This window comes from Cuculus canorus, chromosome 13 (assembly GCF_017976375.1).
Source record: "Cuculus canorus isolate bCucCan1 chromosome 13, bCucCan1.pri, whole genome shotgun sequence".
Classification (NCBI taxonomy): Eukaryota; Metazoa; Chordata; class Aves; order Cuculiformes; family Cuculidae; genus Cuculus; species Cuculus canorus.
The window spans coordinates 15,401,768-15,415,829 of NC_071413.1; the positions used below are offsets into that span (position 1 = coordinate 15,401,768).

At 37.9% G+C, this 14,062-nt stretch overlaps 1 protein-coding gene across 2 annotated transcripts in view; it reads left to right on the forward strand.

Moving 5' to 3' along the window:
- The window catches only part of NFATC3 (nuclear factor of activated T cells 3), a 73,100-nt gene that overhangs the window by 16,155 nt on the left and 42,883 nt on the right, over positions 1 to 14,062 (forward strand). For both annotated transcript variants that reach the window (XM_054078671.1, XM_054078672.1), the window contains exons 2-3: positions 521 to 1,652; positions 12,156 to 12,318. In XM_054078671.1, coding sequence (XP_053934646.1) covers positions 521 to 1,652; positions 12,156 to 12,318 — 1,295 coding nt within the window. The remainder of the gene's footprint in view (positions 1 to 520; positions 1,653 to 12,155; positions 12,319 to 14,062) is intronic.

The window sequence follows — 14,062 nt, forward strand, 5'->3', positions numbered from 1 at the left end:
GTTAAAGTTTGAGTCACTGTAACATACTTCTGAGTGTTAAAGGAGATAAATATTATGTATGTGATATTCTGGTGCTTCCAAATGTTTACTGGTGGGCTTGTAGAATGTATCGTAGTCCTATTCATGTAAAAAAAAATACTATTTTTTAATGGACTTATGAGAGATTTTTAATAACTACATTCAATTTATAAAGTTTGGATTTAGTGTTTCATCTTAGATCCTTTCAAGACTTTTTTAACCCGTTTACTATTGTATTTTTAAGCACTGAAGATGTTTATAAACTGTGGAATCTGCTTGAGAATGAGATTTAAGATGGAAAACAGTTGTGGTCATATTGAGCTGTAAATGTGGCTGGGGAAAATTGAAAATTAAGAATGGGCTTTATTTTGTGTGACTAGTGTAATGGTAAATGTCTGGGATGTTGAAAACAGGCCTTACCTGGGAAACAAAGGACTTTGTTTATGGCATTTTTTAAATATTGCATTCTGACTCCCTTCTTCTTTTTAAATTTTGTTTTCAGATCTCGAGTCAGATGACTGTGCATCCATATACATCTTTAATGTAGACCAACCATCATCCTCTGTAAATCAGCCAATTTGTATCCCCCGCCATGGATTGCAGTCTCACTCCTCTCCTCTGTCACCGCCTGCAAGACTTCAGGGTCATAAGAACTATGAAGGAACTTGTGAGGTACCAGAATCCAAATACAGTCCACTAGGTGGACCCAAACCCTTTGAGTGCCCAAGTATTCAAATCACATCCATTTCACCTAACTGTCATCAGGGGATTGAAACCAATGAAGATGAATTGCACACAAATGGCACAGAAAATGAGTATATGGAAAGGCCTTCACGGGACCATCTCTATCTTCCTCTTGAGCCATCCTATAGGGAGTCATCCCTTAGTCCAAGCCCTGCCAGCAGCATTTCCTCCAGAAGCTGGTTTTCAGATGCTTCCTCTTGTGAATCAATTTCCCATGTTTATGATGATGTAGACTCGGAGCTAAATGAAGCAGCTGCTCGATTTACCCTTGGCTCTCCTTTGGCATCTCCTGGTGGCTCTCCAAGAGGTCCCAGTGATGAATCTTGGCAGCAGCCTTATGGATTTGGGCATGCCTTGTCACCTAGACAGTCTCCCTGTCATTCTCCTCGAACTAGTATTACAGATGAAAATTGGCTAAGCCCTAGACCGACATCAAGGCCATCATCAAGACCTACTTCCCCCTGTGGGAAACGACGACACTCCAGTGCTGAGATTTGTTATGCTGGTTCTCTTTCCCCTCACCATTCTCCAACTCCATCACCTGGTCATTCTCCCAGAGGAAGCATAACAGAAGACACGTGGCTGAACACTTCCATCCATAACATACAAGGCCTTAATTCTGGCCTTTCACCATTTCAGTGTTGTACAGAGACTGATATTCCTCTAAAAACAAGAAAGACCTCAGAGGATCAGACTGCCACTGTATCTGGAAAAATAGATATCTGTCCTGAAGAACAGGGTAATTTATCATCGTCCTTGGAAACTGCCATAGATGACTGCTCTGGATCTCAACACGCCTTGAAAAAAGATTTGCCTGGAGACCAATTTCTCTCTGTTCCTTCGCACTTTACTTGGAACAAACCAAAGCCTGGTCATACTCCTATATTTCGGTAAGTGATTAGAAAGTCCTTCAGAAGGCTTCTGTGCTGTTTTTCCCCTCCTGTGGATCTTAAGTAGATGTATAAATGTGCTTATATTTCAGTCATGTGTTAGGACTTCATAAAGAACACTTCTTGTAGGCAAGTAGATGATATAATTAGGAAAAAAACAAGTTGAGACACCAAATTCTCATCTTTCTTCTATTAAAAAGACAATATATGCGTTGTAGCGTAGGGTTATTTTCATTTAAATAAAGTTTGTTTACATACATGCACAGAATCCAGCTGAATCAAATGTCTGCAGGTTTTGTGCATGCTTTGCAGTTCCTTTTAATCTGAGCACTTAACATTTTAATATTGCTAAAGAAACCTGACTTACATGATTTTATGAAACTGAGACCACATAAGAGGTGGAGAGTTTGCTTTTGTTTTAATTTTGCTTCTTTGAGCTGACAGAATTCTAGAAATACAATGGAGACAATACATTTGCATGCCATACTAAAAATCATCCAGAAAAACTTGATTTCTGGGCTGTAATTCCTAGGGTGGTGCTGAATTTACTAGCTCTTTTCCTTTTGGAGTCTTGTCTTGTGCTAGCAGGATGATTTGTGGAGGCTTAGAAAATTGGAACAGTTCAGTTGGGGGGTTGGGGGGAGAGAGACGGAAGTCATCCTCCTTCCTGTTCTGTTACTTTTTAGATGGAGCAGTTCTGTGATCTTTCCAACCATGTAGTGGTTGGAATCACCAAAGTGATTCTGGAATCACTTTGCCAGCACAGCGCAATGAGTGGAGTGGGAAGGAGAACTTAAGTGGCATTGCTGCTGAATGGACAGATACTGTGATTACTTGGCTCACACTATCCATTTGCTTCTTGAACCTTTTTATTGCTCTACTAGATTTTAAAAATAAGTGGTAGAGAAGTACTGGGAGGGAGAAGCTCTGAACAGCTTTTGTGTGGATGTTTTCTAAGAAAGGTACATTAGATACATATCTGTTACTGATATAAAAGCGATATTATAGGTTTAAATGTCAGAGCTTCCATGCTCGACTATACCGATTTGAGTGTAAGTTTGATTAAAATAGTATCATTCTGTCCACAGGATATAGTGAATGAAGCAATTACTCATTCTTACAGTGGAGGGGGGAAAATAGGGCAGGATTCTCCACATATGTGTTTAATTTTGAAAAAGGCAAAGCTTAAATCCTAGAAGTCAATGGCAAAATATAGTGTTCTTCTCACTGCAGAGTCATCTTTACAAAGCATTTATTTTCACACTCTGTATTTTTAATTTCAGTAAGAATGGCTTATAAAACATTAGTGGTTTTAATGTCTTACTCCCCCCAACCACCGTGTCTCCTAATGTTAACAAAGCAAAGTAAAGAAATGTTTCTGACCAATCTTCAGAGATGCCTTATAGGAGACTTTTTTCCCCCCCCCAGCTCTGAGATTTTTAAATTCTTAGCATAAAACTAGAATTAACTATGGCCTGTCTAAGCCAAGCTGGCTGAAGAGGTATGTTTGGGCACCTCCCTGTCAAACACAGTACTTGTTGGAAAGCAGATGCTAGGTTTCATGGCAGTGTGCTAGTTCTTATCAGAGTTGCCTTTCTAGTGGCTTTTTCCAAATTCAGATAAAACTCTTGCAACCATTTTAACATCTTGAGTTACTTCCTCATGACTTATCAGACAAACAAGCCTGTTGAAAAAATGTTTTAGAATATCTGTTCTCATTCCCTGTTGGGTATATGAATATTCTCTGTGATGTCCCTCTTGCGGGATGTAGAAGCACTCAGTCATCTTTTAACGATTGCAGTAGGTGACAGTTTCCATGCCTGTTTTCAGCAGAGAACTAAGGGAGAAAATTCAGCTGTAACTTTTTACTATTGAGTACTTAAGAAGGAAGTTAAAACCACATGGGTGAAATGTAAGCTGGTACTTTCAGGGTGCAGTGATACATCCTTAAAACAAATGGAAGATAAGTGAATTGTAGGTTTAAGAGCTTTCTGAAGGGTAACTTCTAGCGGATACTATCAGTTAGACCTCAGTGTTCATCTGAGTTCTAACAATGAACTCAGTTTTACTGCTGAAGGTATTCTGTGTGTTGATAGGTCAGTGTCACACAGAAGGCTCGTTTTTATTAGTACAAACTTCTGTTAATTTTAAACTTAAGTTTTGCAGAAATGCTCTAGAACTTGTCAACTGGCTTAGATTATTGATATCTAAATATACAAAACAATGCTGATTCGCCTATTTTGTCATTTTTCCGTGACTGTATAACCACAGATTTTAATTTCTTTTCCCCTTAGAATGGGATTGATTTTAGTGAGTAGAAGTGATGGTTTGGTTTGGGTTTTTTTTTCCCTTTAATGTCCTTCCGTGTAGCTGTTTATGAATGTGAAGCTTAACAGTAAAGATGCAGAGCTGCTAGCTGGAAAATTCTGTTTTACCAGAGCTGAAACTGTGACAGATATTTTAGCTGTCCAAAGCATTTTTTCTAGATTCTGTTGCAAACTGCTCATCTGTTAATAAAAGGTGTTCAGTCTGTTACTACAATCTTTTCATTCTAACTAAAACCAGGATAACTGTTTTGCCTTGATTGTGTATTTTAGAATTGTATTATTTTTGTCAGCCACCCAGCAGTCCTAACTTGGCGCTTCTGCTAGCTTGCAGGCTAACATAAGCTTAGGAAAGTGAGCATTACTAAAGGGTAGAAGTACATGAACATACAGGTGGGTAGCAAGGTGGCGTGTGAATTTCTGGTTCTTTAGTGGGATGACTAAAATAGTTGCAAAAATAGATATGCAGTTAAACCTGCTTCCTCTTGTAGTGGGGAGAACTGAGCAGAACTGAATAGAAATAAATTGTATTGTTTTCATTAAGTAATAAAAATATAGTTTTAAATGTCAGAATTTAGAAGCTGCCACTGAAGAACTTCTCTGAATATATAAAGGGCAAACATGCAGAAGACAGGCTACACCTATTCACAAGTAAACTAAATAGAACTATTAAGCTGCATGCATTTGCTGCCAAAAATGTAGTCTGACTATTGAATTAGTGGAAATGACTGCATTGGCAGCTGTATCCTCAGTGAAATGTTGAGTTACTTTAGCAGTTGTAGCCTGTTCCACAGGTGATATGAAAGTATGCATCTTCAGTATGTTGAAACACGTCTTTTTCTCAATATTTTAAAATTTTAATGCTTATAAATTGGGGGACCAAATTTACTTTTATGTCTTGTGAATAAAAATGAAATGCAAGAAGATCCACTTTGTGAAATAGTTGGTGACAGTGACTAAAAGTGCGCACCTCAGTTGTCATGGAGTTAGATATTAATTGCCATTTATATCTTTATTATATATTATACATTATTACATATTAGATATAATATATTGTAATATAAATTACTATATATATTGCAGTTAATACACTTTTTAAATGTCTTGGTTGTATTGTCAAGTACAAAGTAATGCACGAAGTAAACCAAAGTACTGATTCCAACAGATGAAGTGACTCTGAGCAGTGTGCTCGCTTGGCTGCAATAAGCTGACTCCAGCAGAAGTGAGGGTAACTTGCCTTACATGTGACGTAGTGTGAAATGTGCAGATAGCACCGTTTTCTCCGAATGCTATCTAGTGTTGTGTAAATACATAATCTGGTTTATCAAGTCCTGACGGTGTTTTCCTCCTCTTTCTGTGCTCAGCAACTGTGCAATACTTAGTGAAATTTAAAAATGTGCAACTTGCTTTTGAGCATTTTAGTCATATTTCAGATGCCATCCAAACAATTTTGTTAGATGACAGCTTAGTTGGTCACAGAAACCCATAATCTCCAGTGTGAGGTATATGAAAAATGTATGTTTACTATGTGCCCTCAGTGACATTTCTGCTTCTGTGTCAGAAGTCTGGACAAGGGACAATGGGCAGAACTAGTGCAAGAATTCCTTTCAAATAGGTAAAAAGGAACTTCCATTTCTAGGAACAGTGTAAGTATCTGTCAATGATGTCATTAACCAAGTACCTCTGCAGATGAGTGCTCTTTAGATGGCAGATTAAATTGGTCTCTTTGTACAGTATTTAGCAATTAAGTTGTTTCATAATTGGGTTTATTACATTGTTACTCTTTTTGCACATCTACTGTTAGAGCTTGAGTTTCACTCACAGAAAAAAACCTTACAGATTCAGTAAAAAAAAAAAAAGGCCTATTTCTAGTTTTTTGCATAAAGTTATTTTGGATTATTTTATTAATTGTATTCTTTTTCTTTCACACCTTTCCCAAATACTGTGTTGGCTGTAGGAAGGGAAACATTAGTGCCTTAATTTCACCTTCTTATTTAGATTGCCTGCGTTGGTACAGGTGATAAATAGCCCAGAAGAATACCATAAAAAAATGTTTCTTCCTAGAGTCTCTTCATATTCAAATATCCAAATTTTATTGCCTTGCTCATACTGGAGCAGTCTTGAGAATCAAATATGTGTCTTGAGCGAGTAGACACTTTGTAGGGTAGTAAACTTAAGTCACTCATTTTTTCTTTCTTTAATCTCTCAAGTATTTGATGGGAACAAATACAGTTTTTTTGTGTCTGGTAGTTAACCAGGCAATATTCATTAATGGGCAAAAATCTAGAAATAAAACCGAGTTTCTTTTACTATGTCTTACCTCTTGGAATTCTTAGATTTATATGTTTATTTAAAAACTCCCATGTAAACTGATGTCTGAAGTGAAGAGCACTGAAGTGAGATAGTTTCTTTGTTTCAGTGGTGAAGATAAAGCAGGTTCTTTGTTCCAGTGGTGATGAACAAACAAGATTACTCTCTACAACTACCTGAAAGGAGGTTGTGGAGAGGAAGGAGCTGGGCTCTTCTCCCAAGTGACGGAGACAGGACAAGGGGGAATGGCCTGAAGCTCCGCCAGGGGAGGTTCAAGCTGGATATCGGAAAAAAATTCTTCACAGAAGGAGTCATGGGACACTGGCAGAGGCTGCCCAGGGAGGTGGTCGAGTCGCCTTACCTGGAGGTGTTTAAGGAACGGGTGGATGAAGTGCTGAGGGACATGGTTTAAGGGAGTGTTAGGAATGGTTGGACTCTATGATCCTGTGGGTCTTTTCCAACCTGGTGATTCAGTGATTCTATAAGATTTGATAGATGCATTTACAGTTTGGGAGTCCCTTTAGTGATAGATAGTCAATGGCAACCTTAAGTATTTTACCTGCTATTATCTGGCAGTTACTACTAGGAACTGGGATTGCTGACAGCGCTACTCTCAGAAAACAGTAGGTTTAAGTATAATGGTAGATGGCCAAATACTCAGAAAAGTTGCTTCTCTTGTCTGAATCCTTCTCTTGGAAGTCTAGGGAGTAGCAAGGAACAGAATTATATTCCATTTTTAAAATAACTTTACTCTTAATTTTAAATAGAATAAATCTTTTAGTGTGAGTGGACTATAGCCAAATTTATTCTACTAAGTAGTTATCTTATTTTGATAACGGAGCATAGCTGGTGTTATTTAGCAGAACTTTAAAGTGAAAATATTTGTCAATTGCTGACTTTGAAGATAAGGAGTCACTTAAGTGAGACAAGGAAGAGAACTTTGAGCCTCATGGATTTTTTAATAAGCTAGGCTATTGCTGTAATGTTTACACACCGTTAGTGAATCCAGAGAAATGTGGGTACAAAAGTTTGATATGGGACCTTTGTGCTGTGCATGTGATTCAGCTCTCTTTGTTCTGAAATGATAGAATATAGATTTTACTTGGCAATATACCATATCGATACTCTGAAATCATAGTTACTGTGGCTGCGCTGGTAGCAGTGATATTTTGAATGTAAACAGTATTTTTAAAGTCTACTTGATTAGCCACTGTGGCAACTGGAATGGCCCCAAAATTCTTAACTCCAAAATTACTCCACCAAGGAAAATGTTGCTTTGTTCCAGGTACTGAAGAGCAACCACAGCAGTGCTTTGGCTCTACAAGCATTCTGGAAATGGACCACAGTGTTGGATCATAATGAGGATCAGAGATTCTGAGGTGTTTGTTGTATTGTGACATTGACTTGTCAGAGGATATGCTGTTGGTTAATCTCTACAAAAACCTGGGATGAGGAAAAGATGTGGAATGTCCATTGTATGGTCAGTAGGCTTTTTCCCATAGTGACAGATTTTGATATGTTGGGAGAAGCTATAATTGGAAGATGTTATTTCTGCTGCAGCTAGGATAAAAAAGGAATTGCTTTAGAAGATCTGTGAATCAGCTAGGGAAATTGCTTCCACAAGCATCTTGAGATCTTAGTGGGTACCTTTGAAAGATTATTGCTAGAATTAGTGACAACAAAGAGGCAAGAACATGCTCACACCGAGTGGCTGAGTTCTTAGATCAGCTCCACTTGTGTATGCTTTAAGCAAGGAGTCCAGGAGAGTGTTAGTCTAAATCTGCGCCAATCTCTCCTCTGCTTGAGCTGAGGTACCGGTGTCAGTTTGTCTGCGCAGGGCCCCAGCTGCTTGTCCGATGAACCAAGAGTGCTCCAAATGGCCAGTAACTGTTTTAAGTTTTGAACCGTATTATTTTCAGCGGCTCTCATAGGCTTTGTTCTTCCTGCAGTCTCACATGTACTGTTGTGGGGCCACAAACACAAACAAGCAGTCTTGTTTCTTCCTGTGTGAGAGGCACAGTCAGCCTGTGAGCTGGGCCTCAGCTTCTACAGGGCTGAATCAACTTCATGTTAGAGATAATGGTTGCGGAGGAAAAAGGTAACTGTTAAATTAATATTGATAATTTTATCACTTCAGTGATAATGTTTAATGAAATGGCTTCTGCTGAAGATGCTACTGAAGGGTTCCTTTACTTTTGAGTTTCCTTTAATAGCTGTTATTCTCTGAAGCCTTTAATCTTGGCTTGATCGGAGTATGAGCTTTTGAAGGCTTGCATTAATCAGGTTATAAAACTATCTTGGTATTACTGGAGAAAAATTTATAGATTTACCGATCAGTTTCAATGATGTGCTAAGATTTGATTTAATAAGTTATAGAATGACTGTCAGTCATTGTTTCTGCTTCCTAACATGTGATTTGGTGTTCCAGTAGTAGATTATTGCATCATTAATAAGGTTTGCACTTATCTGAAGAAAAATAAATTAGAGAAACTTCTGTAAAAGAACAAAGCACAAGCTGTTGTGAGCGCAATTTGGTGATGAAGCAGGTAGAATTATGTAATGAAACATGTAGAAGTGTCCACAAATATGTTACTTCTCCATCAAGTCTAAAAAGTGAGGGGTTTAAAATAACAAAAATTCTTTTATTTTTTTAATCTTTTGGTCTAAAATGACTTAAGGCCCCACAGTAGCAGCTGATCTGGATTCTGGGTTCTGAATAAAAACTTGGATGGCTTCCTCAGTCGTGCAAATTCTGTCAGGCTAGGTATAAGCTGGGGAAAACAAATCTTTTTGTAACACCTCATTTTTACTCAATTCTGAAGCAGCTGAGCTTCTTATTCCTAAATGTGTTTCAGGTAATTTAAGAGTAACACAGCACTTGATCTTGAAATGGTGTAAATTCCAAACTATCAGAGATGATTGGAGGTTAGTGCACGGTTCACAAACAATGAACAGAATATCCATGGTGACTTAAAAGTCTAGAGCGTTACTGCTGCTCCTCACCTAGTAGTGTAGATTGAACAATATTTTCTTGAACAGATCTTAAATGCAATAAAGCTTGCAGCTTCCAACTTTTTTTTCTGTATGCAGCGTTTGGTACCAAAATAGCATTGTGTCATATTGAAAAGTATTCAAAATATATGCAGATTGTTACTTCTTGCCCCCTAAATGCTGGCAGGATTCTTCTAGTTTGATTCTGATTTGTGTATAGTTAAAAAAAAAAAAAAAAACACACCACAAAAACAAAACCCAAAAGTTTGTGTTCTGGTGGTTTTTTACTTTATTTGGTGTCCGGGCTTGTGGGTTCATGTGACTTTCAAAAGGTGACAGTGCTTCATAGGACGTTCCTGCTCTGCCTCTCTCACTAGTTCTGTTTGAAGAAGCTTTATAGGCAACCAAGGCTCTGGTAAATTAAGTGTTCAAAAAGTTACCTTTACAAATGAATTTAAGTTAGATGGCTGATCCGATTGAATGGATTTACAGCATTTGTCTCAGAAGTGCAAGGGTGATGTGGAAGCAGAAATGCATTAAACTGATATCTTCATACAGAAGAAAGAAAGCTGGAGACTTTTTTTTTTTTTTAAGATTCCACTGCTTTTGAGAAGTTGAGGGTAGTGGAGACAGCAGAATATTCAGAGACAAGACAGCAGTTAGGGGCATCCAACATCAGCCTCCGTTGGGAAGCAGCTGTAACTCTGGCCTGCGACATCTAGAAAAGTTCACTTTGATGCAGCAGAGCCTCAAAGGCTCTGTAATTTGTTTGGAAAACTGTTCTGAAAGCTTTCCATTTTTTTGATGTTTTAGGCATCTGCGCATGTGTTGTGTGCTTGCTTGCACTCTCATGCTGATATTTTCTATTTGTTTTCAAAGAATGACAAAATCTTGAGACTTGGTTGTTTTCCTGTCTCTGTGTTTGTTCTAGTATTCCAAATATTTTTTCAGGAGATAATGGGAGTCTGATACCATGTGGGCCACATTTTTATTGGGTAATTGCAGAAGGATTAAACCTCTCGGAGGCTATATGGAGAGTGGTCACAAGTAATAAATGCTTTTTTTGGACTGAGTTTGTTACTAAACATTCAGTAATACCTCCCAGTAACTGGTATATAGTTTGTGATGTGTGTTATGTGTAGCAGTTTCTCTTAGGGGCTGTATCTGTTCACTGTGCATAGCAACTATTTTGACATAGAATATTTGGCTGTATAGTGGGGGAAAAGGTTTCCAGAAATACTAAAGACAAATTTCTCACATGTTAAGTTTCTTTTCAAACTCTTTTTTAGTGTCTTCTAATCCTGATGTTTTCTTTCCTTTTTTCAGACTAAAGACTTGAGTCCTCTTCTTCAGTAGCTGTGAAAGTGCATGGCAAGGTCTAGTTGATAGTCGACAGTAGCATTTAGGCAGTACAGCTTGGCCTGTGGTAAGCATCTGGAAGGACTGAGCTTATGCTGCATTCCTGCCAGATCCTCTTTGATTGCCACCATTGCCAGTCCTTTCCTCCCCAGTAAATACCGCTGCCATGGCAGGACTCTTGTTCTTCCCATTGCTCTCAGAAAGGTACCTCAGGAGAAAAGGCTTATTTTATCCTGTGAGCCGTCTCCTGAAGTGCACAGTAGAGGTACGCGGTGAAGCAGAAGCTCAACAGGCTTGTAGGTTGTTCTCCTGTGGGAGACAGACAACAAGTGGTGCCGTTTCTTCTCTCTTTCTTCCATCCTTAGCAGCAGTGGTTTTTGTAGAAAAAGGTAGATGTATGGTGCTGCAGGCTGAGCTCAAGTCCATTCAGATACTTGCTAAAGACAGAGATTTCTTTTTTTTTCATTCAGTCCAAACATTATCTTCTTTCTCATTTGTGGTAATGCTTTATAGGTCTTAACTAAATTTTCCAGAAGATATCATTTATTTTTCTTGGGCCTGTCGCTATTTGTTTGTGGAAATTTGCGTCCAGCTCTTTAAAACCTCATTTGTTTTCTCCATTGGTCAGAATAAGGTAGTACAAAACTGTTTTAATAGATGCTAATTTTTATTGTATGTGTTCTTGTTTGGTACACAATGCTATAAACATTAACTTTTAAAGGTTCATAAATTACCTTACTGGGTAATTACTGACTTGAATCTGGCTGTTGATCATATTAGAATCGCAGATCTATAAATCTGTGCAGGTAAATGGGTACGTATGAAAGTATTGGTGATATCACATGGCTTATTTTCCCTTTGAGTTTATTCCATATTACTTCTGTTACCGCATTATGGTTTTCTTCCCTGGAATGACTTTGCTACTGTCTGTAAGGGTGTATGTAATCTATGGATAAGCTAAGCATGTACTTCAGATGTATTTGTCTCTTGTAGTACATCCTCATGCTTAGATAGGACTACTAGCTTTTAAAATTTTAAAATTCACTTCAATGATAGTTAACAAAATGCAATGATTGCCAGTCTTAGAAAAACAAATCCAACGAGCTGGAAAATAATAATGCAGAGAGTTAAAACTTAAATTGAAGATTGAACTATTCCCTCTAAACAACATTTGAACTTGCTTGCTGATAAGGATCAAAAATTAATATAAAGGCATTACGGAATAACACTGGTAATGTGGAGCAGGGGGATCATACCGTACCTTTCTTTCAATCGGGTATTGAAAGGGAGAAATTCCTCTCTAACAACCCCAAAAGAAATACTTCATGAACAATTTTAATGCACCAGCAAACTTCTGGAATTTTCAAGCAACAGTTTTAGGCTAACAGCTATTTTTATTTGGTCATAATTTGTTAGGAAAGTGGCGTCATTGTGTGTATTTTACAGTGAATTTTCCTTTTTTGTACTGTGGCCAAATGGCATGGTTCGTTTAAACATAATGGGCTCATCTTGATTGCAGCACATCTTCATTGCCGCCTCTTGACTGGCCTTTACCAAGTCATTATGGGCAGTGCGAGCTGAAAATAGAAGTCCAGCCTAAAACTCATCACAGAGCTCACTATGAAACGGAAGGAAGCAGAGGAGCTGTAAAAGCATCTACTGGAGGACACCCTGTAGTGAAGGTAGGAAGTCTGGCTTTCTTGAATTGAAGATAAATTTTTAACTACGATTATTGGTATTTTCAGTGCTGTGAATTGTTACCTTGTGTGAAGCTTACAGTCCTTCCTCAGACTTTTTTTTTTTTAAATGTAAGTTGTCTAATACAAAAGTTAGTTTAGATGTTTAAAAATCTACAGTTTGCTACAGTTACAGTACATGTCACAGTTTTACACTGTATGCAGTAGCGTATTACTTAACATTTTCAACATCAACTTTAAGGAGGAAGGAGTGTGCATGGGGGCAGGTAAGAAAAGTTACGATAATAGATTAATTGGAGCCGTACTGAAATGCAATATAGCTTCAACTGAATCAGCAATCTTCTTTCTCTTGGTGTTGAGAGAGCTTCTGAACACTACAAATGGCTCTTGATCATGTTTTTATTAGGTTATTTCTGTGTAATTGTACTCATAAATTCTGTTAAGTTTCATTTAAGTTTCATTTAAATGTTTGGAGTAAATTAAACTTTTCTTTCTTCATCATGAGCCAAAGATGATTATTCACCGCTTAATGGTAGCTGTCTCCTTAAAAAAATAGGCATCACCTAGTTTCATTACATTTGGACTGGTTATCTCTACGGGGAAGTAAGCTTGTTTCTTCCTTTCTTTGTCTGCCATTTCCATTGTCTTAACAGAATCAGGCAAGTTTTATTATCTCTTAGAATAGTTTTGATCAGGTTGAAAAACATGCAGTAGTGCAGACAGCAGTCCTTGTCTGGTGAACAGAGGGTGATGATGTACTGCCTGGTTTGATAACTGGAACCTGCCATCAACAGCTGCTTTGGCTGGGTTCTTTAGCTAATGCTAAATATTCCAAATGCTAATGGCATCTGAAGTATTGATGTTAGTGTAAAATATTGTTTACATACTTTGCGAACCCCATCCAATTATTGCTGAGCTCAGAATTAGATGTAAGGCCCTGGTAAATTAGGCTTGGTTTCCACAAGAAAGCTTTGCCATCAAATTGTTTTTTAAGAAGAAGATGTGAGTTTAGTATTGTGGGTATAACTGTGTGTGCAAACTGTGACGTGCTCCTCTCTGACCCTCAGTGTACACAAATTTCTTGCTCTATGATGGGAAGACTTCTGGATTAGTTGGGGCGGTTGCTGATGTCTCCTGTAATGTCTACATGGCCAGTTGGCTCATGTAGCCTGAACCCATCCTCTCATTCCCTGGACGTGGGGAAGATGGTGTAGAGGAGCTGTGGGACTTCTTAAGGATGTCTCTTTAATTATTCACCTCAATCTTGCTTTATGGTCTCTATCTTAATCCCAAGCCAAGTTAAGGTAAAATTTTATTGTTCATTTAGAAGTCCAATCAGGCAACAATTAAAATCTTTAAGACAAGTAGAAAAACAAAAAAAACCAAACAAACAAACAAAAAAAGTAATCTGTTTACATTAAGGTTATAGCAGGATTTGTATTTTTCCCCCCAAACCAGGATATTTCCTGTTCTTTTCCAGCAAAATGGCAGTTGGGGGTTCAGTGCTTTGTCTTTCACTATAGCAGTCTATGTTAAAGCTATATTGGATATTTTTATCGTATTCCAGTAGTGGAAGTAACTCATTACCGTTTGAGACCAGATGCGAAGTGCTAGTAGGATTGGCATAATCAGTCCCCAATTCTTTCTTCCTCTCATACTGTAGTATAAACTACAGTGTTACTGCTTTTTCTCCGTATAGTTTATTCCTTCTCTCGGGCAAGCGATTTCT